This window comes from Fundulus heteroclitus, unplaced genomic scaffold (assembly GCF_011125445.2).
Source record: "Fundulus heteroclitus isolate FHET01 unplaced genomic scaffold, MU-UCD_Fhet_4.1 scaffold_90, whole genome shotgun sequence".
NCBI classification, from domain to species: Eukaryota; Metazoa; Chordata; class Actinopteri; order Cyprinodontiformes; family Fundulidae; genus Fundulus; species Fundulus heteroclitus.
Window position 1 is genome coordinate 129,823 of NW_023397362.1, and position 27,785 is coordinate 157,607.

The 27,785-nt window shown below is 38.6% G+C and overlaps 1 protein-coding gene and 1 long non-coding RNA gene across 2 annotated transcripts; both read left to right on the forward strand.

Moving 5' to 3' along the window:
- Positions 1–36: 36 nt before the first annotated feature.
- LOC118562383 lies at positions 37–9,095 on the forward strand. Its single transcript, XR_004930596.1, has 3 exons — positions 37–259; positions 7,248–7,324; positions 8,293–9,095. It is a non-coding gene; the product is annotated as an uncharacterized LOC118562383 (long non-coding RNA).
- Positions 9,096–9,111: 16 nt separating this feature from the next.
- On the forward strand, positions 9,112–10,092 carry LOC118562382 (angiopoietin-4-like). The gene has a single exon (XM_036134752.1). The coding sequence runs from the start codon at positions 9,599–9,601 to the stop codon at positions 10,025–10,027; it is 429 nt and encodes a 142-aa protein (XP_035990645.1). The 5' UTR covers positions 9,112–9,598; the 3' UTR covers positions 10,028–10,092.
- The last annotated feature ends 17,693 nt before the right edge of the window (positions 10,093–27,785 follow it).

Sequence of the window (27,785 nt, forward strand, 5' to 3'; positions counted from 1 at the left end):
TTATACTGGTTGCCATGTTTGTGCATTGCCCTAACAACCAAAGCCATCTGGAGGTTTTGTTTTGCGCAACTTTGAGACTTTGGCTGCACACGATGTGGTCACGCCATCCCACTTATGTAACAGTTAAAGAAAGTCAGTTAAAAAGGATGTCAGCTGCTTAAGGAGGCAAAAACATTGCAGGATCATCACAATGCCACAGAAGAATGACCAAAATGAGCTTTAGGAAAGTTTGATTTTGGACTAAATCATGTCATGCAAGGTAGGTTTCTTTTTCTGCAGTTTGCATGCTGTATGCATTTAAAACATTTTATTTATGTTGTGAAATTAAGTCACTATTCACAGCTTGTGGTATTCTGGTGGCTAAAACCACAGACAAACTGCCTCACTGCTTTGGTATTTTGGAATCCACAAAGTATGTATTCAATCTGGATTCTGTTTTATTTACATTTAATAAAATACCCGGTCAACACTGTCCACTGCGTTTGAAGTCAGGATGATGGTGATTTTAGGTCAGAAATGCACGTTCTGTTTCGGCCTGCCAGCTCCTGGTTATCACAAAGAAATGCATTGAGAATCTAACTAGTTTTATGTTTATGAACCAGCCTGGTCTCACAATGATATCAATGATAACATTTTGAAATAAAAAGGAAGACAATTTATTAAAAAAAAGAAAGTAAAATCAGGTGTTGGCAAGAGATAAACATTGCTTCTCCGTTAATTTATTTAGTTACAAGAGATGCATCATCCTTTTTAAACATTATACATTCTTTGAAATACTTCAAAACTATAATTTTGCTTCTTTTTTTTCTCCTCATTGTGTTTCCGTAAACATTTTATTTTTTTTTTTTTTCATGATCAGTTTTCGAATTGTGTTTAAAGCCCTGAACTGATTTATATGTATTTGCTCCCATACAGTAAGGAACTGCTTATTTAACCATTTTAAGTGATTAATGAGATGGTTCAAATTGATTTTGCTTTGAAAATGCAGGTTGAAGTAGAATAAATTGAATTGAATAGATTTTAAATTACAAAACACAGTATTAATTTTTTTTAAAGTTGCCTGACTATAACTCAACTGATTTTACACTTTTAATTAGTACAAATTCCAAAACCTCTGGTTCCACGCATAGGAAGGCAACACCTTGGATCTGGGTTTCTCTGTTGGCCTAAACATCACTAATTTGTGTGTAATTGATATTCATGTGACCAATCGTTAGTAAAAAATACACAACAACATGCATAAAGAAAACAATAGCTTTCTTTAGACTCATCATAAGTTAAACATAGAATGCTTTACAGGTGTGGTGTGCAAGCTCCTAAAGCATGATGTTGCTGAGCCATTATTAAAAAAAGTGCAGTTTGGAGCTAGCTTAGAAATTACAGATACCTTTTGTGTCAAGGCTTCTTGAGAAAGTAGAGGCAGAACAGCTGATTTCTTCATGGACAAACACAAGGTCTTTCACAGTTTTAGGCCTGACATTCCTAAACTCTACTCCAAGAACCTGCTGTGTGGGGTACCACAGGGTTTATTCTTGGAACCTATTCTCTTTCTTTTTTATAGTTTCCCCTTAAGGCTAAATAATCAGGAAGTTTTTTGATGTGTACTACGATTCCTGTGCTGATGATATTCAGCTTGACTGTTTTTTTTTTAAGCCAACTAATTGTTTAAAGCTGTCCTCTTTGATAAACTGTTTAATTCAATTGGTATTCTATCAAATTTTATGTATACAGTGCCAATTCACAACACGCTATCGCAAGACACTTTACAATGTTAAATTCAATCAAATCCTGCAGTAAGATTGGTCAAAAAGGTTCCTGTCTAATGAAACCCAGCAGGTTGCATCAAGTCATTGACAAGCAGCATTCACTCCTCCTGAAAGAGCGTAGAGCCACAGTGGACAGTCGTCTGCATTGTTGATGGCTTTGCAGCAATCCCTCATACTGAGCATGCATGAAGCGACAGTGGAGAGGAAAACTCCCCTTTAACAGGGAGGAAAACCTCCAGTAGAACCAGGCTCAGTGTGAACGGCCTTCTGCCTTGACTGACTGGGTAGTCTTTAACAGTGGCTCTGTGACAACTACTTACAGGTGAACTCTGATAAGACTAAAAACCCAAATTATTGCCCAGGACACCGACTGAATGAAATCAAGCAATGTCTTGATGTACTGGCCTCTTCTGTCAACCCAAGCCTCTGAAATCTTTGTATTCTGTCTTGTCATTGGCGTGCTTCTTCTCATTCAGGAACTTTTTTTTTCAGCTAAGAAATATTTTTATGCTTCGAAATCTGGTGTTACGCGTTTAATTAGAGAGGATTATTCATGCTTTTATTTCATCTCGTCTTGATTATTGTAACATCCTTTTCATGTGTTGGAAAAAGAAATATCACAACCATCTCATGTCAGTTAAGTTAAGCTGCTGCCAGGGCGAAAGAGAAAGCACATTACTCCAGTTTTAATCTCTTTACATTGGCTTCCGATACATGCAAGAATTCATTTCAATATTTTCGTCTTCATATTTAGAGCCCTGTGCGGTCAAGCCTCTGTCTACATCTCTAGAAAGCCACTCTCCATCTCGCAGTCTGAGATCTTCCAGTTAAAGGCTGTAAATGGTTCCACAAACACATTTTAAGACTAGAAGGGATAAAGCGTTCAGAGCTATAGGCCTCAGATTGTGTTGCTTCCATTTTTGTCTTTAATCTGTTCACTCTTTTATTCACACTGGCTTTTAAATATATAGTTGTATGCTGTATGATGTTACACATATGCTGTTTTATCCCTTATTTTATGTTTTTATCTTCTGTTTTTCAGGCTTATTTTTAGTGTAAAGCACTTTGTAGTTTCTGACCAGTGAAATTTTATAAATTGTTTATTTATTTATTTATTTAATCAGGACAGTGCACATTAATGAACAATCATATTCTCTTGTACATGAGCCAGATTATAGCATAGATGCTAATTTACATCTGTCGTCCTGAGGCAGGAACAATAAAAAAAACAACAACACAAGATAACAAAATACAATATCAGTCGAAATACATAGACACACGTTCAAACAATGACATTAAAAAAAAATTAAATTAGTGAGTGCATGACTGAGAACTTTTAAGAAACTGTTTAAGGTGCTTTTTAAAGTTGTGTATCTATTTTGCTTATTGTACCCAGCTAATTTTTGTTGTGAATATTTTTTTTGTTTGGTGATTGTGCATAATCAAAATAAAATTTTCTGTTTTATTTTTTTTATCTGTTTGCATTTGCAACACAAAAACTGTGAGGCAATATATCATATCAGAGACTTCAGATGAATATTGGTGAAAAAAATATGTCCTTTATAACTTCCATCCATCCACTGCTATCTGCTTATCTGAGACTGGATCATGGGGGTAGCAGGTCCAGGAGGGAAACCCATATATCGCTCTTACTAGCAACATTCTCCAACTCATTCTGGGGGATCCAAAGGTGTCCCCAGGTCAGACAGGATATAGTCATGCCAGCAAGTTCTGGGTCTACCCCGGGGTCTCTGGACTTGCCCAAAGTAACAGACAAAGGGGGCATCCTGATCAGAAGTCCAAACAATCTCTACTGACACCTTTAGATGTGGGTTCAGTGCATTTTTGCTGCCCTGGCTATTTGGCACTGTCTAGTAATTTGTTTTGTTGTCAGCAGCAACTATGTATCTGTCCTGTGCTAAGAAGAAAGTGCTAGTACTGCCTCTGCTACTTAGGAGAAAAGGAGCAGCAAGGAAGAAGAGGGTGTGGATGCACAAACCCATCAGGTCAAGAGAGCAGTTTAAGGAGTTCAGGCTTGTTAAAGAGCTTCGTCTCCACAGTGAAAAATCTCACATTGTGTCATACAGTTCAGGGAAATCTGAAACACACAACGTTAACTTCTCCTCCACGTTGCTTCACTGCACAGTTGAACTTTGACCTTGGCGTGTACTCGAGCTCGCCAAGTGGTGTGGTGCGTTTCGCTCGACGCAGCGATAAACTGCACTGGCTCAAGTGCAAGCCATTGAAAATAGTGGGTTTCACTGAGCAGCAGAGCAGCCGTCACTTCCTGTCTGAAAGGCCTTAAGGCTGAGCCACCCTCTGGGGGAAGATAATTTTGGCTGCTCGAGTCCAGGATCTCGTTCTTTTGGTCATGATTCATACCTCATGACCATAGATAGGAGTCAGAATGTAGACAAACCGGTAAATCAAGAGCTTGGCTTTTTGGCTTAGCTTCGAGCAGAACCTGCATTACTGCAGATGAAGCCACACTCCCTCTGTCCACCCCCTTTCCATTCTACCATCACTTGTGAGCAAGATACTTAAACTCCTCCACTTGAGGCAAAGATGGATCTCCAACCTAGACCAACACCTCAATCAAGCCAAAAGGGCATTTTGGCTTCCTTTTCTTTGATTCCTGAAGCCAACTCATTTGGTACAAACTCAGAAGAGTCAATGAAGTTCTGCATGCAAATAACTACGGAATAGTCTTTATTAATTCCCTTAATTTATTTGCGGTTACGTTGTTCACAAAACTCCAGCCCAGCCACAAGCAGCAAAAATGAAGGTTTGACAGCTCTCTTCAATTATGAATAAAAACCAGTAGGATTTATGTTTTTTTAATTTTTTTTATTTCAGTTTCTTTGAGCAAAAATACAAGTAAGACTTACATTGAAAAGACATTTTAGTAGTGCTCAAAAGGAGTAGGTAGAAGTTCAGAGAACTTATAAGAACCTACCCCCAATTACAATATTCATGTCATGTAACATATGCAGTCTTTTGATAAACGGCATTACAAATCAAAGCACACTTACATGAATACGGTGTCTTATTTTAAAGCAATTGTACAGAAGAAGATATCTAGCAGTACTTATTGAAAATGTTACAAATTATCACATTTAAATGTTTGGGTTACATGCATATTTTTTAAAGATGACATATTTATACCTGCATTTAAATTGTCTTAGCGTGGTACTCCTTTTTATTTCTATATCTAAGCCGTTCCACAACACAACTCCTGCTTGGCTGAGCCCCAGACATTTAAGTGTGGTGTGAACGCCACTTCTTCTCAACACAAATTCTCCTCTCAAATTGTAATTCTCTTCTCTACTGTTGAACATTTTTTGTATATTGACAGGCAGTAGACAAAAAATGTTCAACAGTAGAGAAGAGTTGTATGATTACAGTAGAGCTAATGTTGTATGATTACAATTAGGATGTTTGATAAACCTGTTTAAATTTTAAACTTTTAAATAAATCTAAAATTGTTTTTAAAGTTTGCATTCAGAAAAAAAAAGTATTTGAAACATATGTTAATGTAAACTCATAATCCATAAACCCGACGTGTCAATGGGGATTTGAGCCATTTCCTGTGTGCATTCTAAGAATTGAGTTTGTCAAAAGAGAAAAATTTTCAGTATTAACATGAAATGTGCAACATCTCAGGTGTCATTCATGTCTTCTCTTTGGTGATATATATTACAAACTGTATTCAAAATTAAAATATGTGTCACCCACATGCCTTTTTCATTTTTGACACTTACCATCTGAAACCTTGAGACAGGAAATTCTATTGTGTCATCTCTCTTTGTGTTTGTCTCGAGGAACTTTTTTTTTACTAAATCTCTTCTTAGTCCTCAGAATATGGTCAGTTTCATGTTTCTCCATTTTTTCATTCTTATCCTGCGGTCCCTTGATCGGTTTGTCTCATTATTGCAGTAATCCTTTTTGCATAGTTGAAATTTCAGTCAAATATTATTGCAGAATATCATTTGATATTTAAAAATAATCAGATCATGAAGACAAAGTAAATCAGACAATTTAACTCCTGCTCATCTTTTCCCAGAAGCTACACAGATTCTGGCGTTCACCCAGTATGGGACATGTGTACGAACCAAAATATCTTGGCTTGTTTAATTTATCATGGCTTCATGCAAAAGATGAAGCATTTAATGGCAAGAAATCCAACTCTTACCTTCAAAGAACTGGTACCAGATATCTAAATTGTCAAAACTTGGCAATACATATTTCTACCCATCATCCTCAAGAGAGGAAAAATAATCCAGATGAACAAATAGACAGAAATTAAGTTTAGAAAGAAGAGCTGAAATTAAATCCTGGATCTCTGTCCTGGATCTCTGTCCATTTCCCACAGAAGAGAGGTGAAAGGGCTGGTTCATGACCCATTGTTACTCCTGAAATAAAAATGAACATACGAAACTACGGAGACCACCAACAATGAGAAATGGAGGGGAAAACTATCTCAGAGCATGTCGGTTTAGTCTTACTGGCCATCTTACATTTCATAAACATTAACACAATGGTATCTGGAATGCTGACACAGCAACCTTGACAACTATTGGTAATCATGGTAGGCGTATAAAAAGCACTAAAACTGACCTGATGCTGGTGTGTGGGTGTGAGTTTGTTTGGGACTCTTAACAGAGGGTCTCTGCTGGGGTCGAGAGGCTGGCTGGCTGGAGATCGCACACCTGCCTGTGGATATCTCATCTTTGTGCTGTGGATTTAAAGGAGCTGTTTGGCGACTAGTCTTGGACTGGGTCGTCGTGCATTGAGCCTTCAACCTTTTGTAGTTGAAGCTCAAGTTATTTACCTCTTCTTGACAGTTTGATTCAGGACATTTTGATTCAGCTCCAAAGTCATCCACTGCAGCTTGGTTATATCCATGGCCTGACTGACTCTCCAAACACTGTTCAGTTAAATCCAAAATGTCAATTGTCCCTCTGCTCGACTCTTGGTCAAATATATCCTAAACCCAAGATGTCTCTTTAAAGCCTTCATCTGCAACCCACGGCCAGGACTGTTATTTCTCTCTTAACTCCTCTCTTCAACCACGGAGCAACGCTGCTGAACCACGGATGTTGGAACAAGCTCTAGCTGTGCACATTTATCATTGTCTTTTTGTAAATAAACTTAAATGGATATAACATGACAATTTCTCTCCTGATTGCAGTGTCATGTAGGGTAGGTTAGAAAACGAGAAAAATCTAATATTTAATGTAACTATATTTATTCAATGCACATCAACCATCCATAGTCCTTGGTCCTCTCTTAGCCCGTTTTCTCTGTACTTTCTCCCTTGTTTTTTTGTTTTTTTAGATGGTTAGGGCCTGTGGACTCAGACGCCCCTAGATGAAGGCTTATTTTGTGTCTGGTGAACCATCTCTGTGTTGATTCTGTCTGCAGATTTACAATTGGGTTTGAAATCCATTTTGGAATTGCATGTTTCTGGTCTGTTGACAGATGGATGGATAAGGCTGGGATATAATGAAGGCTGCACAGAAGATTGTGGGAGCTGAGCTCCTGGACTTGGACTCTGTGTACGCTAAGCCCAAATACACACAAACACACACTTACACTGAAGCAGCCGCATTCAAAACCCCAAACCGGAGTTCCCCTCCACTCCACATCCCTTGCTGAAGAACAGAATGTGCAATGATGATGTGCAGTAATTGTAGTCTCTACCTGAACACTGTCACACTCTAACATATTGCATATATATATATGTCTGAGTTGCTCTTATATTTTTGTAGTGTTTTTATATCGCTACCATAGTTACATGCCATAAAAGCATTGTTCCTTCCATCCATCCATCCATCCATCCATCCATCCATATAGATATAAATATAGATGGATATATATATATATAAATAAATTAATTAAATGAGATAGGTTGATATAGATGGATAGAAACCGAAAAAGAAGAGTGTCTTTATATGCTAAGCCCCTGCACGCTGGACTCTCTATCCACCCCTTTCCCATGAGAATGTCTTTTGGGAGCAGAAGCCATCCACTGTGTAACCTCTCTGCTTGCTCCCAAAGGACCAATTGGTCCAACATTAAGAGAGCATCCTCAGTCCAGCAAAAATTAAGATATATGCGGCAGCAGTAACAGTAGACCGGGGTCAGGTCGAGATGAAAATAAAAAGGCCTTTTGTCAAAATAAATAAGACGAGAGGATTAGAACGGCTTTTTATCTTTGACTCCTCTCTGACCGTCAGAGGAGGCTGGAGACACAGAATCATCCAAAACGAAACATTCACTTTAGTCCCTCGTTACTTTAATTTAAAATGTCACTCACCGCATATTTTTGGGGATTCTTTTTCTCTCAGGGTCTCCATCAGAAACCTTTCTGTATTTGTGACGCTTAATTTCTGCAGAACACTTTATCATCACGCAAATAAACTCTGTCAACTCGTATTGTCTCTCCACGCGTAGATCTTGGGTTTCATAAGGCTGGGAGCGAGCCATCTATCTGGAACTAATCTTTGTATGTATTTCCATGCAGGGGGAAGCACAGCGGGACAGATGAGAAGCAGCGAGGAGATGCATCCAGCGACAGAGACTCGGCTAGTTCTTTTACAGAACTTTTTTCACCTGAACTACGAGGAGTGCGTGGCTCGTCATAGCTCCCCCGCAGATCCCCCACGATGCCCCGGGGCACATCTGTGTTGAGGTCAGAAGCTCCAGCTTTGGGCCAGTGTGAATGGCCATACAAGGCCCTGGCATTTACTGCAGAAATGAAAGATAAGTCAGGAGGCAGATTACAGCAACTACAGGACCTCTTTTAGATCTCTTTCTCCTATCAACGTGTCTGCCTTTCCTCTGTGTGTCAACAGTTATGCTTCCAATTCTGCCCTCTCTTTGTGCAATCCTCCAGTCTTTCTCTTTACTTTTCCCCCCTGTCCTCTTTCTCAGTCTTTTAATCTGCCTCATTTCTATTCCTTCTTCCCTTCCTTTCCTTTTCCTTCCCTCTCAGCTTGCAAATACAAGGGCACTCTAATAGACCTCCCTCATGTCCCCCATCGTTTCACTCCTCCCTTTCTCTCTCCTCCCCTTACCCCCTCCCTCGCTCCCTTCTCTCTCTCTCTCTCTCTCTCTCTCTGACTCTCATTCCTTTCCCCTTTTTTCAGCCATTCCCAGATAAGAAGGGGGCAGAAGTAATTCTCTTCAGTCACTTCTAAAGCTGAAGCCACCAGAGAAGGGTGGAAGGAGTAAAATCCAGATTACCATTTGTTAAGATTTTGTTTGATTTGTGGATATTGGAATATTTTATTATTTAAATTTTTTTTTGTTATCTTGCATTTTGCAAAAAAAAACTGATTTATTCCTAATATTATTTGTTTTCTTGTCATTTTCACCTCCTGTTTTCAATTTTTTTTTTCTTCCTGTTTGGATCTGAACATTCACCTTTTTGCATTTATGAGAGCAGGATACAATTTCAGCAAACCATGAGGCCCTTGCCTGACATCATGTGGATGGATGCATTCATCTAAGGGGAAACCAAACCAAGACCCTGATTGAGAAAGTGAAGAGAGGCGGGCATCTTTACCATATTTCGGGTGGAGAATTCAACAATTCACTGTAAAAAGTCAGACTTAATTCTTTATCACTCTTGTGATTCACAAGAGAAGAGATATTTTAAAATCAAGAGAAGATCCTGAAGAAGCACCAATACCTGACCTCATGGATTCACTGTTGCATGCAGAGGCTTGTGCAAAGTTTCTCTCAGGGTGAACTGGGGTTCCCAGCGTCAACAATCTTCCACTGACCCTGTGAAACGGAGAGCAGGCTAAGATACTGAAAGCATCGTCATGAAAGGCCTGAATCTCAGCCGGTGGCTGCTGGTGCTGCTGCTGCTTTGGACCTGGTCCACAGTCAGTGATGGAGCCGGAGTTGGAGGCACAGAGCGAGCAGGAGCTGGAAGAAGCCAGAGAAGAGGAGGAACAGGCGGAGGAGGAGGAGGAGGAGGCGCAGAGAAGAGGAAGAAGCTTCATCGCATCCAGCATGGTCAGTGTAGCTACACCTTCGTCCTTCCGGAGCTGGACGGATGTCAGGGCGGAGGATCCACATCGCAGGCCGAACATTATGGGGGCTCTCGCGGCGGGGCGAGCGTTGTGCAGAGAGACTCGCCGCCAGTGGATGGCGAGTGGTCGTCTCAGAAACTGCAGCACCTCGAAAGCATAATGGAGAACAACACGCTGTGGCTGCAGAAGGTAAGGCTTGAACTCCTTTTTCTTTAACGAATGCTGTTCGAACTCGTTGAAACAAGCGGCTAATCAGCCAATCAAAACGTGCTTTTCTATCATTGAGATCCGTGATCTAATTTACAACAAAGAAAGTTTAAAAAAAAAAAAAAAACAAACAGCAAGAAAAGTAAAAAAATATATTTTCAAAGTGGAGAGCAGTTGTCATCAAAGTAAAAAAATAAGAGCAAAAGTCAGCGCATTAACCTGCTTGACAATCCATCACAAATAAAAAAACAAAAACGGTGGTAATTCGATGGATGTCTCCCACACTCATTAAAGACTGAAAAGGTGTGACTTACAACATGCAGCTGAGGTTTGCCTTGTCCCGGACCATTTAACACGCAGAAGCAAAACGGCAAAAAAAAAGAAAAAAAAATGTTTTCATGGAAATGTGTCACTTTGCTGCCTGTAGCTGAGCTCGGATTACGTCTGCGTGTGTGATGAAACAGATCTAGGCTGAGGGAGCTGAGGATTTCTTCTGTGGTAATTTGTGGGTTATGGATCAAAGTTTCAGGTTATGGCTCTAGATGAGTGGCAGCTGGTTTCAATCAGGGGAAAAGTAGTGTGTGTGTGTGTGTGTGTGTGTGTGTGTGTGTGTGTGTGTCCCTGCTGTTGATCCAGCAAACTATTATTCTTCTTTTCACTGGATTCTTGACCAGGCACTTTGCAATGAAAGCCATGCAAAACCATGTTTTTTTTCCCATAATCTATAACTCAAAAACGGTCTCACATTGCCAAGTGATTCAGGTCTGAGTCTCTAACAATCATGCTTCACTTCGGACTTTGCAAGTTTTCCCCTCCTATTTAAAATGCTGAGGTCTTCCAGCACTCCACCTATGACATGGTTTCAGCAGCCAATTCTTTTCACCTGCCAGAGATGAATTTCACTGGCAGGGAGTTTTTCTAAAGGGCCCCACGCTCTGCTGCATTAAATCTCAGACCCGCCGTTGTAAAACAGGTTCCCTTGTTCTAAGTGCAGAAGTGGAGTAATTATTGCTCTTTATGGTCTTTCTTTACTGTAGGTGTCTGGAGCGAAAAGAACTACAGTCCCTCTGTTTTAACCAATCATCATCCTTTGTTCTTCACTCTCAAAATAAAGCTACTTTAGCTTAATTGCAAACAAGACAAATCTTTAAACTGGTAAGATATCAGATTATGCAAAACAAGCTTCAGTCATTTTGTGGGCAGTAACAAAATAAATGTACTTCAGTGAAAATGTGTACTTTACTTTGTTAAAATTTTTTTTTGCCTCATATTACTTTCACGCCTCTACATTTTAAAGATAAAAATCCTACTTTTTACTCCACTAGAGTTTTATAAAGGCTGTTGTTACTTGTGACTTTTGTTGGTTGTGTCTGTTTGTGTCTAGTTTGCGTCTATTTTGTCCCACCCACACATTCTAAAATGTCACTTCAACCATATGGTAAGTGGCGATATGCAGCTTTAAAGAGTTTGCAAAGAAAAGTAAAAGAACCTTTGCTTTACTAGTATTGCCATACAACAGGTACGTTGGGGACACTCAGATTGGGCAAGCTCCGTCTATATTTATGCCATCTGAGCGGCCACGGAGACTTGTGTGGCTTTGTGATTGTAGTTGGCTGGAAGGACATATGTGCAGAAGTTGGTAAAAAAAAAAAGACCTCAAAAAAAAAAAAAGACCTCAAAAGGGATCTTATAATCTAAGGAAATTCAAAAATAGAAGAGAAACAAATTCACTAAAATGGTATCCGAATAAAAATGCTTACATGGCCATTTCTTAGGCTTTGGGACACCAGGGAACCGCAGTGACGACATTTATTCCCAAAAGTAGAAAACATGGGACAGTGGTAAACCTTCCCAGGGGTGATCAACCAACCAAAATCACTCTAAGAGTAGATCAACAAATCATTCAGGAGGTCACAACAGAACCCAGAACATTCTAAGCACTGCAGGCACCGCAAGAAGTTGGATTTGTTAAAGTATGTTAAACAATTCTGTTAGAAAGAAATAGGGCAAAAATGGGAAAATACTCTTTGGACAACTCAGACAAAAATGATTGGAAGTTGTCTGGAAGATTTATCTCCATTTAAATCTTACAAAGTCATATTCAGCATTTCATTAAAAAGCAAATAAAGCTGACAGTCAAACATCAGAGTGGTAGTGTGACCATGAATTTTATTTTCTACCAGCAAATCCTAAAGAAACATGTCCGGCAACATGTCTGGACCTTAACCTCAAAATTCATATGCTAAAACTCTCCAATGTGTCTGAATTAAAACCATTTTAATTTTAATTCCTCCACAGTGATTTGGCCAGTTAGGGCTCAATCTGTTATAAGGTTTTGGGGACAACTACTTTAATATATATTGGTTTGGATAGCTTTTTCTATTTAAACTATATTTTTCAGACCCAGTCCATTAAGAAAAATTGATCTGACTTTAAATAAATCGTTTTGTTTTAACGGCTTACAAGCTTGTTGGCATGTTCACCTGTGTTGTCAAACTTGCTACTCAGAAGGGGACATATTTTTAATTTTCTCCAAAGGGGGGCGACCAACGTTAAAGTGAACCCACCACCTTAATGCACCTTACCTGCCATGCGGGGTAGTTACAGCGCGGATGAGGGTAAATTGTTATTACAGCAGCATGATATAGCGATTACTAAAGGCCTGTGCAGGCAGTTGGATTAAGGGGAAAAACGTGATCCCAATGGTCAAGGACACTGATCTAGTGAAGGACTCATCTTTGGTCCTTTATAACAAAACAGTTTTGTGAGAGACACTATATTCTCTGATTAGTTTGCCAAGTGGAAAATTGCTGTACTTGTAACCGCCTTTAAAGTATCAAAGCAGAGCAATCTGTCTCAGATTAGGCTCAATGATTAGAGCTTCTTAGGAGTGACAGGTAAACCCTGTCCTATCTGAACCTTCGACATCAAGGGTCTGCCATTATCTTTGCTTCTAAGGGATGTGATGCCATCTTACAAAGATCTGAGGAGTTCTCTGATGTTTAAAAGAAAAATAAATTGTGGATGCCATGTGGTGGAGTCTTGGAATGGTTTTAAAAGATCCTGAACTATCTGACTGAAACCCTTTCACTGTAAGGAAAACCACCTACACACTTTAAAATGACAGCATAGTCATTAAGGATTTGCCATCACAGCATTAAAGTCAAAGATTTAAATATAAAAGAAATACTACAGTCTGCATCCATCAGCATCATAGGACAATCGGATGTAAGTTTACTTCTCAAAAAGGGAAACCTTTCAACTGGATAATCCTCAAAACACAAACAAGGATTGCCATATTAGTCTGAGATAATTTTTTCTACAAGGAAATGCAATGTCTTGAGAATTACTGGCTCTCTCCTGGTGCTGAAGCACATTGCATTCATCAAATACCCCAAAATTGCTTACCTTTCCGGCTGAGTCAACTTTAACTCTGTTTTCACCTCTGAGATGAGGCTCATCAGTCCTCATAATACTGAAAACATGAATCAAGAAATCACTTGGCTTGCACAATAGAAGATGTTTAATAATCAAGCTTAAAACGGCGATGGACTGAGGGGAGAGGCCGGACACACATCTAGCTCATTGATCTTTATTAGCGGGGCTCCCAAACACCGGCAGTAAAAACTTCAGTGATCCCCCTCCCGCTGATTTGCAGGTTGAAGTGATTTAGGTGCAGCAGGTATTGTTGATCCATTCAATGAGATTAGCAAAAGAAAACATTTTTTTAAAGGAATCTACAGGAGGGGAGCCCCCATTCATCATCATTAGAGTCGTTTAGGTGTTGCAGATGAGAGCGGCAGCATGAATAATGCCTCTGTTTCAGAATCATAATTCTTCTGAGTTAAAGACATTTATTCAGCTGCCGGACGGTGCCGGCTGCACCTGTCATAGCTCCAAGAAAGTTGACATCCGCTGTTGATTATGTGATGAAGGAAAACTCTGCAGCTTCTCTATGTTACCATAACACACATGCATTTCAACTCGACCGATGTCCCAACTACTTATGAGGTTGTTAAAATTGCTCCAGACTCGCTATACGGAAGTTGTTTCTTTGGGCTGCTTTAAAAAGTGTCAACATGGCAAATTTCAACCAGAATTACCGGGGTAAGTTCCTCTTAGAACACTTTTGAGGTTAAAGTATAGCTCTTTTACTAAAAAAAACAAACACTTATGGTAAACTCTTCTGATGAATATTAGGATTCTCATCCTGGTCCCAAAATGTTTCTCTTCTTTTAGCTATCTGAATCTTTTCACAATGCCTATCGTTTGCCTGCTTGTCTGTAACTTAGAGTTTTCTTACGATACTTTCATATATATATATATATATATATATATATATATATATATATATATATATATATATATATATATATAAAAGGAAAGAAAACTTCTTCATATGCCAGTCTGAGTTTTTAGTCTTCTGAACGACTATATATTACATGCCAGTAAATACACATCTAAATGGAAATATGTTAACATGGACATAGTTTTGACATAAATAACTGTAAATGACCAAAATTGTCAAGGAAATCCACCACTTGAATTGCTGAAGTTCTCCTGCGCAAGGATGCAACACAACATTGAGCTCCTGGTTGCTCAAATTAAATTCAAGTTAAACATTCTTGCACACAAAATATTTTTTGTATCTGAACACAGCTCTTCAAACTTAGACACATAGGCTTATCTTAATCCTTGTTCTTCTCTCAGGAATGCTATCTGGCACTGCAATCCTTACATTTCAGTCACTCTCTGTCCATATTGTTCTCCGTTTGATGTACCTTAATGGGGAAGGGAGCTGCCAAATGCTATCAGAGCGAGGTCATGCTTCTCTACCTTCAAGACCCTTCTCTTCAAAGAGCAACTTATCCTCTACTAAGTTTTAACAACCCTAATCTGTCTGACTCGTACTTTCTTTACACTTTCTCTTACATGCTTTTAGTATGTCATGTAAATGGATGCAATACTTGAAGAGACAGCTTTTTCTGAAGAAAGATTTTATTTATATAGCGGCAATTCATGAAACATGTCATCTCGAGGCACTTTACAAAGTCAAAATCAATCATATTATACAGATTGGTATTATACTATACCAATTATACTATTGATCAGTGCTTCCAATGCTTGAAATTCCAGCTCCTGATTCTGACTGGATATAGGGGTGTGTGACTGAGATGCTTTTATATCTGAACGTGGGGTTATGATGACGAAAAGATTTACCATTTGAACCAATAGGAAAGTTCAGCTGCAATAGCCACAGTCCCACCCTAAGCGGGCAGCACTAACAATGTTTTAAAGCAAATATTGCAGAACTATACAAGTTACCCTCAAAATAGCTCAGACATAAACATTCACATCATTTCCAAAAACTTATATAGTAAAGTAATAGGTTACACGTTAATAAGCGGCTATAGTTAGCGCTAATTGTTTTAAAAACAATGTCAATAATCATCATTTGTTTCCTTGTTGACAATTTGCTTGAGGTAATGATGCAATCACTTTAACCTTAGTTCTTTAACCGTAGCATTCCTTTCCTGAGGTAAACAAGATGAACATTTGTTGGAAAAGATACACATGCACATATTTGGTTTTCTTAAAGTTATGTCTAATAGTTTATAATATTAAAACTATGTTCACTTATTTGCATTATACATACATTTCACATTTTTTCATGCAGCATTCAGAAAAATAAATTACTGCCATATAGTGTCCATATACACATTGTTCGTACAGCAACCTATGAACTCAAACAGGTGATGTGGCATTTCCAGCACTTGCCTAGTTGTTCATTTACTTTCAGGTCTCCGTGAAACGGTGTAAACCGAGCCAGATTGTGTAGCAGTCAGCTGAGGGAGAAAAATTACAACTTTGCAGCTGTTTTCGAAGCTACTGAGCAATCATCACGTTAGAGAAGCAGGAGTGGGAACAAATCGCTTCATTTGTTTACTCCATTTATCTTTTTTGAATGAATGCCTGCTTTTCCATCTATTTGGATGTTGCCACTGTTCTGCCTCATTCCTCTTAAATACTTCCGAAAGGATCTAAAGTCTTCATCTTTGCATCTAAAGGAAGTAAAAATAAAACTTTCCTGAAACTTTTTTTTTTTTTTTTTTTTTTTTTGCAACAGCTTGATGCTTGGCCATTGTGATTACGTTTGAAACACTACATGGGTTAGGATACATTCCAGTGTAAATGGAGTGTATAAAATTCTCATTATTCCTGCTGCCCACCCCTGCTGATTTCTTCATTGTGGTAGCTGAAGGAGGGATTCTGCTACTCTCTGGAAAGATGTTAATCTGCCAGAGTGCTTCACTGGATTAACCCACCAAGATTTTTACCAGCACTTTTAACAAGGCGTGCAGGAGTGTGCTTGTGTGTCCGTGTTGGGGTGATGTGTATACAAGTGTCTGCGTGTGAGCATGAATGCGAGCTGGGGCGTAATTACCACCCACACTGTTAAATCTCAGAGGAGACGTGGATCAGATCCAGAGCTGAAGTCTGCAGCATCCCGACAGGAGACAGAGGGCGACCTTTCACCTTTGGCATTTGGTCTGGGTCAGTCTATGAGTAGATAATTGTGTCTCTCTTCAGAGCATCTTCACCATCTAAACAGACTTTTAATGCAATTTAGATAGAAGATAAAAGTTGTTGTCTTTTTTACTTTGCCTTGTTGACTCTGGCATTGTTTCTTTTTCTCTGCTATAGTTTGGTTACATTTCTTACACACATACTAATTCCCATGAAGATTAAACACCACATTAGTGCCTTTTATATAGCTGTTAATCACTCATATTTAAATTTTTTTTGTCTGTATTTACTCTGTAAAGAGTTTAATTTCCGTTCTAATGGAAGTCAGGTCACGGCTACACTGAAAACCGTATTAAAACAATAAATACAAGTAACAGAAACTTTCAGTGTCACCATAAAAAAGCATACAAATCAGGCAGGGAGTTGGAATCTTATTTTTTGTGTGTCTTGATATGCAGTTAGCGTTGTTAGAGCTAGTAATGTTTATGTTATGTTATCTATTTATCTGTTGTACAAGGTGAGAGGCAAACGTCTTCAACTGCTTTGTTTAAACAAGACAAATACGTAAATGCAGACCTATATAGAGATACAGATAGGTCAGAGCTAATAAACTTTATCTTATTAAAACTTGACAGTTAATTTAAATTAATTTAAAACAGAAAGACAGAATCAACCTTGGCAGAAACTATGCTTAGTCTGTCGGAGACTTGAATCGAAACTGTGCAGTGCTTTCTGCTTCAGCGTGACTTTTTTATGTGGATCTAGTTAAGTAAGGTGAGGAGTGCCATATCGTGTTTGTAAAAATTAACAAATTGCAGGCTGCAGCCCAAATATAGGAAAAAGAGCGTCCCTTATCCCATCGATTTGGCTAAATATATGGGAAATTCTGGCTAATATGGGACAGTTGGCAATTACAGAATTTGCACTGGCACAACTATTTCCAGTGAAAGAGATTTTGAAGGGATTTTGACCTAAAAAAGGTTGGATTGCTTTCTCCTGGTTTGGGGTAAGTCTCTTCCTCATGCGGAAGAGTTTAAGTATCTTGGTGTCCTGTTCACGAGTGACGGCATGCTGGAACAGCAGATGGACCGATGGACTGCGGGTTCATCTGTTGTGGTGAAGAAAGAGCTGAGCCAAAAAGGCAAAGCTTTCAATTTACAGATTTGTCTGCAGTGTGACTGTCAACTATGGTCATGAGGTATGGGTAATGAGTGAAAGAACGGATTCCCAGATACAAGCGTTTAAAATGAGATTCCTTCGGAGGTTGGATGGGGACAACCCTGGAGATAAGACGATGAGATTTTATCCACTTTTCTGCATCGGAAAGAGTCCGTTGAGATGTTTCAGGCATCAAGATGCCCCCTCGGTGCCTCCCTTTGGGAGTTTTCTGCCGTGAGGAGACCTCAGAGAAGATTCAGTGCTCAGTGGAAGGACAATACATATTGTCTGGCCTGGAAATACCTTGGGATCCCCAAAGGTGAGCTGGAAGATGTCCTTGGAAAAGACTTGTCTTGGTTTCCCTGCTGGACCTGTTGCCCCTGCAACCCGATCTCGGATAAACAGAAGACAATGGATGGGTGAATTTTGAAGTGCAGTAAGAAGCAAGGGGCTGTGAAATAATTTCTTATTAATTAGAAACCTAGAAATTTGACCCAACTGTTTTTAAAGACAGTGAGTAATATGGGATGCCCCTGCCATCAAAATGAGTGGCAGGGCAAGTGTAAAATGCCCCAGAAGGGAGACACCTTGTGACAACTACATTGATGTCAAAAGGGAAGGTGTTTCTCATTCTTGTTGGTAGTTTCTAACACTTTGACAATGTATAAAAATATTTTTAAAGAATTTTTAAAGAACTTTGACTGTCTGATTTTAGCAGTGTGAACAATTTAGGGGGATCTAGATGGCTGTGACCGCAATTTTCTTTATTTGCAATGCAAAAAATTACTGTAGCGTTACTGTGGGAAGAGTAGTCGCCTTGCAGATGGAAAGTTGTACGCTCAATTGTCACATGCTGATGTGCCCCTAGGCAAGCCACTTAAACCCTTGATGCCTACTGATCTGTGTATTGGTGAATTAATATTTGCCATGAGTATTCGTTAGGAGCAGAAAAATTATATACAAATTCAGTCCATTTATCATTGTCTTCATACAAGTATCCAAAATAGAAATTAAATTAGAATTCAGCGGTTTTACTGTATTTGAAATATGTACCGAAATTATTTTTTATCCTACATGCATTTAAACAGTGAATAGAACAAATATGCATGTATATATACATAAAATAAAAAAATTGGACCAAACAAAACAGAAAGAAGCCCTGATCAGTTAAACTAAACTGTTTTTCATTTCCCAACCAAATCTTTTTCCCCATTCTTCTTATCATCGCCCTCTGTCAACAAGTTAATAATGTATAACATGCATTTTAACTAAACAAAGTACAAATTCCAGTTTTCAGAATCAAGGTCACATTAAAACTACTTGAAGCAGAGGTAGCTAACATCTGGAAATATGATGTGTTGGACAATTCCTCTAGTGATGTAATAAAGGGTTGTCAAAGTTATGGGCTTATAAACAATGCAAAAATTATTTGTATTATCATAGATAGAGATTTACACAGCAGAAAGATTCATGGTGAAAACTGGAGACAAAAGAATAAATTTAAATATCACAGCGCAGCTAAAAAATAAGGAGCCACAGCTGTCTCATGTTTAAGTCAGTACTGCAACAGAGTAATGCTCATTTGTTCCAACTCTTTTCAGTATTTTTGTTTCTCATGTGAACACCCGTGGCATGTGCTCTCTCTCAGGGCTCAGGAAATCACAAATCAAAGATTTAAGCCGGGGTCACAGCTTTGGTCAGGCTGGAACTATATGGAGACGACTGTGGCATTACTGACGTTGCTTCGCACTGCTCTTAAGCTTTAAAGTAAAAACAAACAGCAACGGGGTGAAAACTGGTGAACTCTACAGCATGCTTAGGAAGGAAAACAAAAGTGGTATCATTGCTTGGGGTTTCCACTGTAAGTGGTGCTTATTACAAAATAAACTTAATCAACTGTTTTCGTTTACAGATACTATCAAACCTCCATGAACATTGAGCTTACAGATGGTTCCATTTAAAAAACTGAAATCTCTCGTTCTTCTTTTATCAATTAAAACATTCCTATATTGTTAAAGTAAGCCACGACATCTCTGTAGCAGCAGCAGTGAATTGTAAATGTGTCTGCGTCAGGTTTAACCACTTATTCTTTGTTTGGCTTCCCTGGGTTCTGTGGTCTCAGCAACAGTTTGTGGTTTTTAAGACAGACGGCCTGTAAACAGCAGTAAGTGAGGTGGTTAACAGGGGGCCTGTTTAGTTTTCTGCCAAATGACTGGCTTCAAATGGACCTGTGCCTCAGAGACTGAGAGAGGGGAACAGGAAAGCCACTGTGGTTGGATCACAGGCTGGCTATCAACCGAGGCCGCTCTGATACAGTGCTTTGATGTGGTCAAAGGTTTTGTTGATGATAACCCTCTCTGAAGAGAGTGAGACAAAGGAAGAAAGGCAGTGGCAGCTTAAGTGAATCTAAAAGGGTAAGATGAAGAAAATGTTTTTTTTTTTTTTTTTTTACAGCACATGGAGCTTTATTGTATGTCACGCTCTTTGGCTGCACCTCAACGTTTGTCCTGAATCATACAGTGATATTTGAAAATAATTAAATACACAGATTTTGGTTATGTGTCAAGTAAAAAAAAATCCTTTCTGAGAAAAGCTGAAAAGAAAAAATCTTTGAAGCAAAAGAATACACTTTGGTTACTGTTGGAATGACTCAACATAGGCTCAGCTTGTTATTAGATATATGAAAAGAACATAATCCTCTTTTGAAATTATTGAATCTTATCGGAACAAATATTTTGCACTATAACAGAAAAAAACCTTCTTAATTTCAGGATTAGTATGTGCAGATTTAAACTGTACATAAATATTTATATATTTCAATATATGATTTATACATATTTTAAAAGAAAAACTGTGATCTGCAAATGAAAAAGAAATGCTAACAATGTTTTACTTTGGTCTTAAAGGTATTTAAAATTTCATCCAGTCATCTTAAATTACTGATGATGATGATGATGATGATGATGATGATGATGATTAGGTTCAATCAATCAATCAATCAATCAATCAATCAATCAATCAATCAATCAATTAATCAATCAATCAATATTTACTGAACATTTTGTACACCCAGCGGGACCAAAGAGCAATAAATCTCAGTGGAATACAATAAAATAAATAAACATAAAATGGTTTAAGTAATTCAATATATTAATCATCTCCCAAAGAGCTTAAATTGTTTCGAAAAATTAAACATAAAGGTTCTCCTACAAATAAGAAAGGAAAGCTCGTTCATAGGTCTTGTTTTTTTACTTATTGCTACACATTTAATTCAGCTGTGGGTAAACTTAAATGTATATGCCTGAATGCTAACTTATGGGGGGTTAGCATGTTGATGACAAAATCTCACGTCTTGTGAGCAGGAGGTGTTGTTCATACAGCAGAAAGCAATTTATGACAACGTTTTTGAAGATTAAACTCCTTTCTGAATCCAATCCAAAAGTAAGAGAGCTTCAGGGTAAGAAAATGTTAAATGTTTCAGGCATAGATTCAACAGAAAAGAAACACCTGGTTTGTGAGCTGCACCATTCACCAACATTCGTCAAAGTAATACATCAAACAGCTCTGACAGCCCTAATAACAGCCTAATGACAGCCATTATCTACCCATCAGCAACCTTAAGTCTGCTGACACAACTGCTGACAATTGAGCGCCTACTTACTTACAAACTGCTTTTAAACGCATAGAGACAAATGCAGTCCAGTGTTAAAACTTAAACTCAAATTAACTTTAATCATGAAAAGCTGGCAAGTTTGCCTGATGATTAATGGATTTCTGGAATCGCATACTTTGGAATCAAGTTTACAGTAAAAAGAAAAAGAAAAAGAAAAAAAGGAAAGAAAAAATAGATTGAAAACATATTTTTGCACATAAAAACGACTGTAGGTGTGAGAGTTTGTGTGCATGGTTGATTGTCCTGTATGTCTCTGTGTTGCCCTATGGTGGACTGGTGTCTTTTCCAGGGCGTGTCCTGTCTGTTGCCCATTGTCTGCTGGAGACCATGATAGCCCTTTAGCTTCTCATCATAACTTCTCTTAGCTGTCCTGATCTCCTTGGCCTGTTTGTTCTTGCTCTGCTTAAACAGGGCTTGGTCCCCATTGCTGTAACCCTTTTTCTTTGGTCCTACAAAGCTACCTCACATATAAAGTGAACCATTGTTTACTGCTGTTGAATGCTCACAAAAACTGAGGTAAGCTACAAGTACATTCACATCAGAGGCTGAAGCTTCAAAAACGCTCATTGCAGCCAAAGCAGTCCTGTAACTTCTGCTTGGTGTACTGCGTGCGCTTACTAACAGTTCAAATCACAGGCTTGGACGTTTTTGAGTTCTGATGATGGATTGGAATGAGATGAAGCAGATGATGGTCCGAAAGTCCCAACGCGGTCATGGTGACAGCACGACATGCAGACATTAAAGCTGCGCTGCATTGGTCCAGGGTGTTTTTAATCCCCGGTGGGACTCTGGATGCTGTCTGTTCTTTGAAAGTTCTCTGAAAAGGTTTGCACAGTTAAAATCCACAAGGACAACGATGAGACAGTCTGGGTGTTTTTTCCTCTCTCCATGTCTGTTAAAAAAATGGCTCCAAGTGAGGACAACATGTCTTTAGTAATACTGTGACATCAGTGCACCAACATTTGCTCAGTTAGAGGAGGTGAAATTTGCTTAGGAGATTCCACCTCCTCTCATCTCCCTGAGAGATTTACACTGCGGTCCACTCAAAATGGCTGGAAGCCCAGCATCATAGGGTGCTGTCCGCATTTTGCTCACCAAGCCAGGTTTCAGTAAAACAGAATGCGGCAGATCTACGTATGTCCGAGTTCTCGGAGTTGAGAAGATAAACGTGAACATGAAATATCCAACAAAACGTAAAGTGTAGGAAGTGATGTCTGTTGGTAGGAAAAATCTCTTATAGCGGGCTGTATTGCAGTCAACTTGAAGAAGACTGACTGAAGACACTCTAGTTTCCCAAGACAGTCTCATGAAGAAGATGGCCAGGGTTGTCCATAATTTTCTCAGTTTTATAAAGGATCCTTCTTTGCATCATCATCTCCAGAGGTTCCACAGTCGTCCCCAGAGCAGAACCAGCCTTCTTGATCAGGTTGTTGAGCCTTTTTAGGTCCCTGGCTCTGATGCTGCTGCCCCAACAGATGTTGGCAAAGGAGATGACACCCTCAACAACAGACTTATGGAAGATATGCAGCATCTTGCTGCAAAGCTTGAAGGACCTTAGCTTCCTCAAGAAGTACTGTCTGCTCAGTCCCTTCTTATAGAGGGCTTCACTGTTGCGTCTCCAGTCCAGTCTGTTGTCCAGATGAACACCAAAGTATTTATATTCCTCAATCACCTCTACTTCTCCCATGATGTAAACCCTGTTTCTCCTTCAATCAACAATCAACTCCTTTGTTTTGTTCACATTCATGATGAGATGATCGTTCCCACACCATGCCACAAAGCGACCCTGTAGCTCTCTATACTCAGCTTATTGCCCATCTCTGATACACCCGACAAATGTTGAGTATTTCTGTAGATGACAGGACTTGTGCTGGAATTCTGAAGTGTACAGAGTGAAAAGGAACGGTGGGAGTACAGTCCCCTGTGGTGCTCCTGTGCTGCTGACCACCTGGTTAGACACACAGTCATTCAGTCTCAAAAACTGTGGTCTGTTTGTCAAGTTGTTAAAGATCAATGGAGTTGACAAATTAGCTAAATATACCAGAGTCCATAATACGGCCTAAATTATTCAGGTCATCTTCTTGGTCTTTGACAGATGAAGGAACCGGTGTGATATATTATCCTGTTCAAAGTGTAAACGTAGCTGTTCTTATGTGTTTGTTTTATCCAGACATGCTCTGCAATTGATAATTTGTTTACATGTCAGAAAACTGTTTTGGTTCAATGACTAAAAATCAGAGTTATCATTTATGAGAGGTATCATGAATTGCAAGATTTAGTCTATTCAAGTTTTGCTGATTTTAAGTCTTCATTACAGGGAGAAGCTTTGTGTCTTGATACAAGTAACAAGTAAAGGCGAGCAAAGCATAAGTCTTCTGTTTTCAAGAACAAGAATGACGAATATCCCCCAGATATCAATATAAGTCAATTTATTGTTAGGTACTGGCATATTTATTAACACATATATTTATACTGAGATAAGCTCAGTTGATGTATTAACATAGGGAAATTATCTTTGTTGCCAATAACCTGCAGCTTTGTGGCCTTATACCAATAAAACACATTTAAAAGTAGTTTATATGATAAAGAAAAGTGATGCACACTAAATATTTCAAGATGAGTAATTGGAAGATATTGTTGAATTAGAAGAAACATTTTACATTCGAAAGCCATAAAACTTTTACTGTCTCAACTGAAGTGTCCTTAAACACGGCATGGCATGGACGAACTTTGCAATTCTCACTGTCTCATATTTATGTTTTGAAGCCCTTCACAGTGTTGAAATTAAAGGCTGTAAATTTTCGTTTCTAAGGATTTCTGTTAGTTTACTCCCCCTTTGGGGAATGTTATGAAATGATTATTGAGATCTAGAGGCAGTGATGGTAAATGTTTTAACTTCAGCAGAGTGTTTTATGGAGGTATGGAGCTGGGAGTGCGTCGATTCGGGTTAAACAAACTAGTTTGACTGCCAGCTGGCGAACATACTTGTGGTTTATGATCTGACAATGAAGGACAATAATGCGTTCCTTCATTTCTTGACACTAACATGAAGGTATTGTGATACATGAATTAACAAACCTAATTTTAAAACACACTGGTGAGTTTTTTCTTCTGTCTTCATTGTTTCCCTGCATCTGATTTTATGGGAGGCCTCTCACACAATAACCGCTAGAGATGGGCACCGGCTCCTCATGACCATGCACAGATAAGCAGGTGTAGACAATGGACAATATTTGGTTAACCCTTTGCTTTCAAGTCAGAAATAACTATAGCTTTTTTCATCAAACAGTGGAGTTGGAGTTACCTGTTAAAAGGCATGTCATAACAAAATTCTAGAGTAAACCATCCATTGTCTATATGTGCTTGTCCTTGCAAGGTTGTGGGTGTGCTGGTGCCTGTCCAAGGTGAGGTACACCTTGAAAAGATCGCCAGGCTATGTCAGGGCAATGCAGAAACACACAGAGCAATCATACGCACACACACACACACGCACACACACACACACACACACACACACACACACACACACACACACACACACACACACACACACACACACACCTAAGGGCAATTTAGAGTAATCAATTTACCAAACAGTCATGTTTTTGTACTGTGGGAGAAAGCCAGAGTGCCCAAAGGGAATCAACACATGCATGCAAACTCCATGTAAAACAATATCTAAACTCTGGATTCAAACCAAAGACCTTCTTGCTGCAAGGCAACACAGTTAGAGTTCATTTTTTTACTCTGTTACTAGACTCCTGAGTCATAATTTTTAGTCAAACCCAGTCTACAACCCTACAGCTTCTACCCAGCAGTTTAAATATGAACCCAGCATCTTTTTGTGTTTATTGATGCTTTACATTCACTTTGTGCTTGCAGCAATACAGTAGAGACTGACTACAAAATGATGTAGTTGTAACTAGTCAAATTTTGAACTGTATTCAACATTTTCAAAAATCAGAGCCGATCCATTCTCATGTCTTCCCCACACTGGCTAATGAGCTCACAGTATCTTATAGTATAGTCATAGGACAAGGGTGTGAAGACCAAAAATCTCTTCAAAGAAATGACAGAGGAGAGGCTGGATTCCATGAACGTGTTCATGAGTAAAAAGGCAGGTGTTGGCTTTGTTGACCAGCTGCTTTGCACAGCAGTGGTAGTACATGGGAAAAGGGGAGGTATACTTGAGATACTGCAGATACAGATAAGAAAATGTGAGCGCTGGTTGAAGGGGCAGACCTGCAAATAGCTGCTGGGGCACAAGAAAAGGGTGCAATCAACCTCAGTTGAGCCTGAAAAGGGTTATTATGTTTAAAAGATGCAAACCCCTGCTATCACTGCAGTGTGTGAATGTTGATTCATAACAATTTATTTTTCAGTCAGGAAAATAACTTGTTCCACCATGATGGTCCAACAATTACAAAATGTTGATAGTTGTAAAGAACATTGTTTTCTTCACATCTTTGTTGACCGTCAACTATATTTACTTTAGAGAGAAGCATACTGTGAACGCAACTTTGACTTAAATAACAACATGAGTAGAAATTCTAAAATAAAGAGCTACTCTATTTTGTAGGAGGACAGAAAAAAGGGTCATGCTGGACGTTATTCTACGTGACTCTGATCACTGTTTGGGGAGAAAAACAACGACATGAATAATTAAGGTTAGGTTAAAGCTAGAGGTCTTGTTTTCATACAAAGTAGTTTGAAAGGAAATGAAGATTAATAAGTTTGAGGTTCTCAGAAGTTCTGAACAAACAAACAAAAAATTCCAACTATGTTTTGAATATGTAACCAAAGCAAATGGTTTTTAAAGTTCAGATTACTGTAATTGGCGTTGGTGGCAAAAGTGAAAGAAACCTCTTTATAGTCTGTTTATGAACAGTTGTCTACCTAGTCTGTAGACAATATATATAGTGCAGGCTATTGCAGCTTCCATGGTTTTAATGGAGAACTCACAAACCTATAATCTCAAATCTTATATGATTTCATGGTACACACAACAGACTTGGGAAAAGAGGTTGAAGAGTCCAGTTCAGTCTTTAAAAAAACAATTCAGTCAATCTTTTTATTACTATATTTCATTCAGCACCAACCTCGGTGAATATGCTTCCCATGCTGTGCTTCCTGCAGCTGGATTTTATATTACAGAGAACTGTTTTTGCTCTGGTGAATCGTTTTCAACTAAAGCAGCAGGGAACGTTGAACAACTGATCGGGGAATTATAAACTTGTTTATAACTACAAATGTGTCCGCATTATGTCATGCTGTTTGAATTCCTGATGATCCTTCAGTGTTTGTGTGGGGAAACAGTCCGACCGCAGTTCGGCAAGTTAAACTGCTAATCAACAATTAGCAAAAACAGAAACAAAACAGATAATACTAATGTTTTTAAGAGCGATAGAGGAAAAAATCTGTTGTTTAATTGATTTGAAAATCATATTTTAAAAGTTTTTGATCAGTAGAGCACATTCACAGTTAAGCGGATCCATTGGGATGCATGCCCAGACAGTAGCCAGGAGGTTTAAAGGAAACAATTTGAACAAAGAACAAACATTAGCTGCTGCCAAAATCATATAGAATAAAGTAAGATGAGGCATGAAAAGCAAGACTTTACGTGAGAGAAACTATAAAGCAAACTTGAACAAAGGAACCTTGAAACAAGGCTCTGGCAAAGAATATCTGAAAATGGCAAAGGATATAGTATAGCTGGGTCTTTCTTTGTGTTAGCTCGCTCAACAAACCTCAACCAAGCTATGATGGGCACAAAAGAACGGCAATTAAAATCTGTCTTTATAAACTCAGACCTCACTTTCGGCTTTGTGTGTGATCAAAGAAAGGGGCGTATCATGCATCAGTTCATGCTTTTTATGCACAAAATACGATAACTGCCATACCTGTATAGCTTAGTGAATCAGTGAAAATGCATTTTAAGAAAAAACAACAACAACATACAAAATAAAACAAGTAAAAATGTCAAAATTAAGCTTCTTTATGTATAAGTGGGGATATTAATTTATGGAGCTAAGGAAATAATTTAGTTGTGACTCTTTCCCTAAAAATCTTTTAAAAATATATTCATTAATTGAAGATTTGCAAGTGTGATATGTTGTACATTTTTACGAATCTACGTTGTTTTTTTCTCTGTGCAAAGATATCCATATATTCTGCTAAACCACATTCCGCACTCAGATGGTACAAACAATTTGTTTGTTTTTTCTCACTGAAATCTATCTACAAGCTTTCCAGAACAAAAAAATGTGGTAACATGTTAATTTATTTTTAACAGTTTGCATTATTGTGCTAACATATACTGCTTTTGAGCAAAGAAAGATAAAGCAACTCAATAACACCATGCATAACAGTTAGCCATTGTAAGAATAAATGACTGTGTACTCTGAAATA

Bases quoted from the DNA above. Each gene is read 5' to 3' on its own strand.
- LOC118562382 (XM_036134752.1), top strand. From the start codon at position 9,599: ATGAAAGGCCTGAATCTCAGCCGGTGGCTGCTGGTGCTGCTGCTGCTT.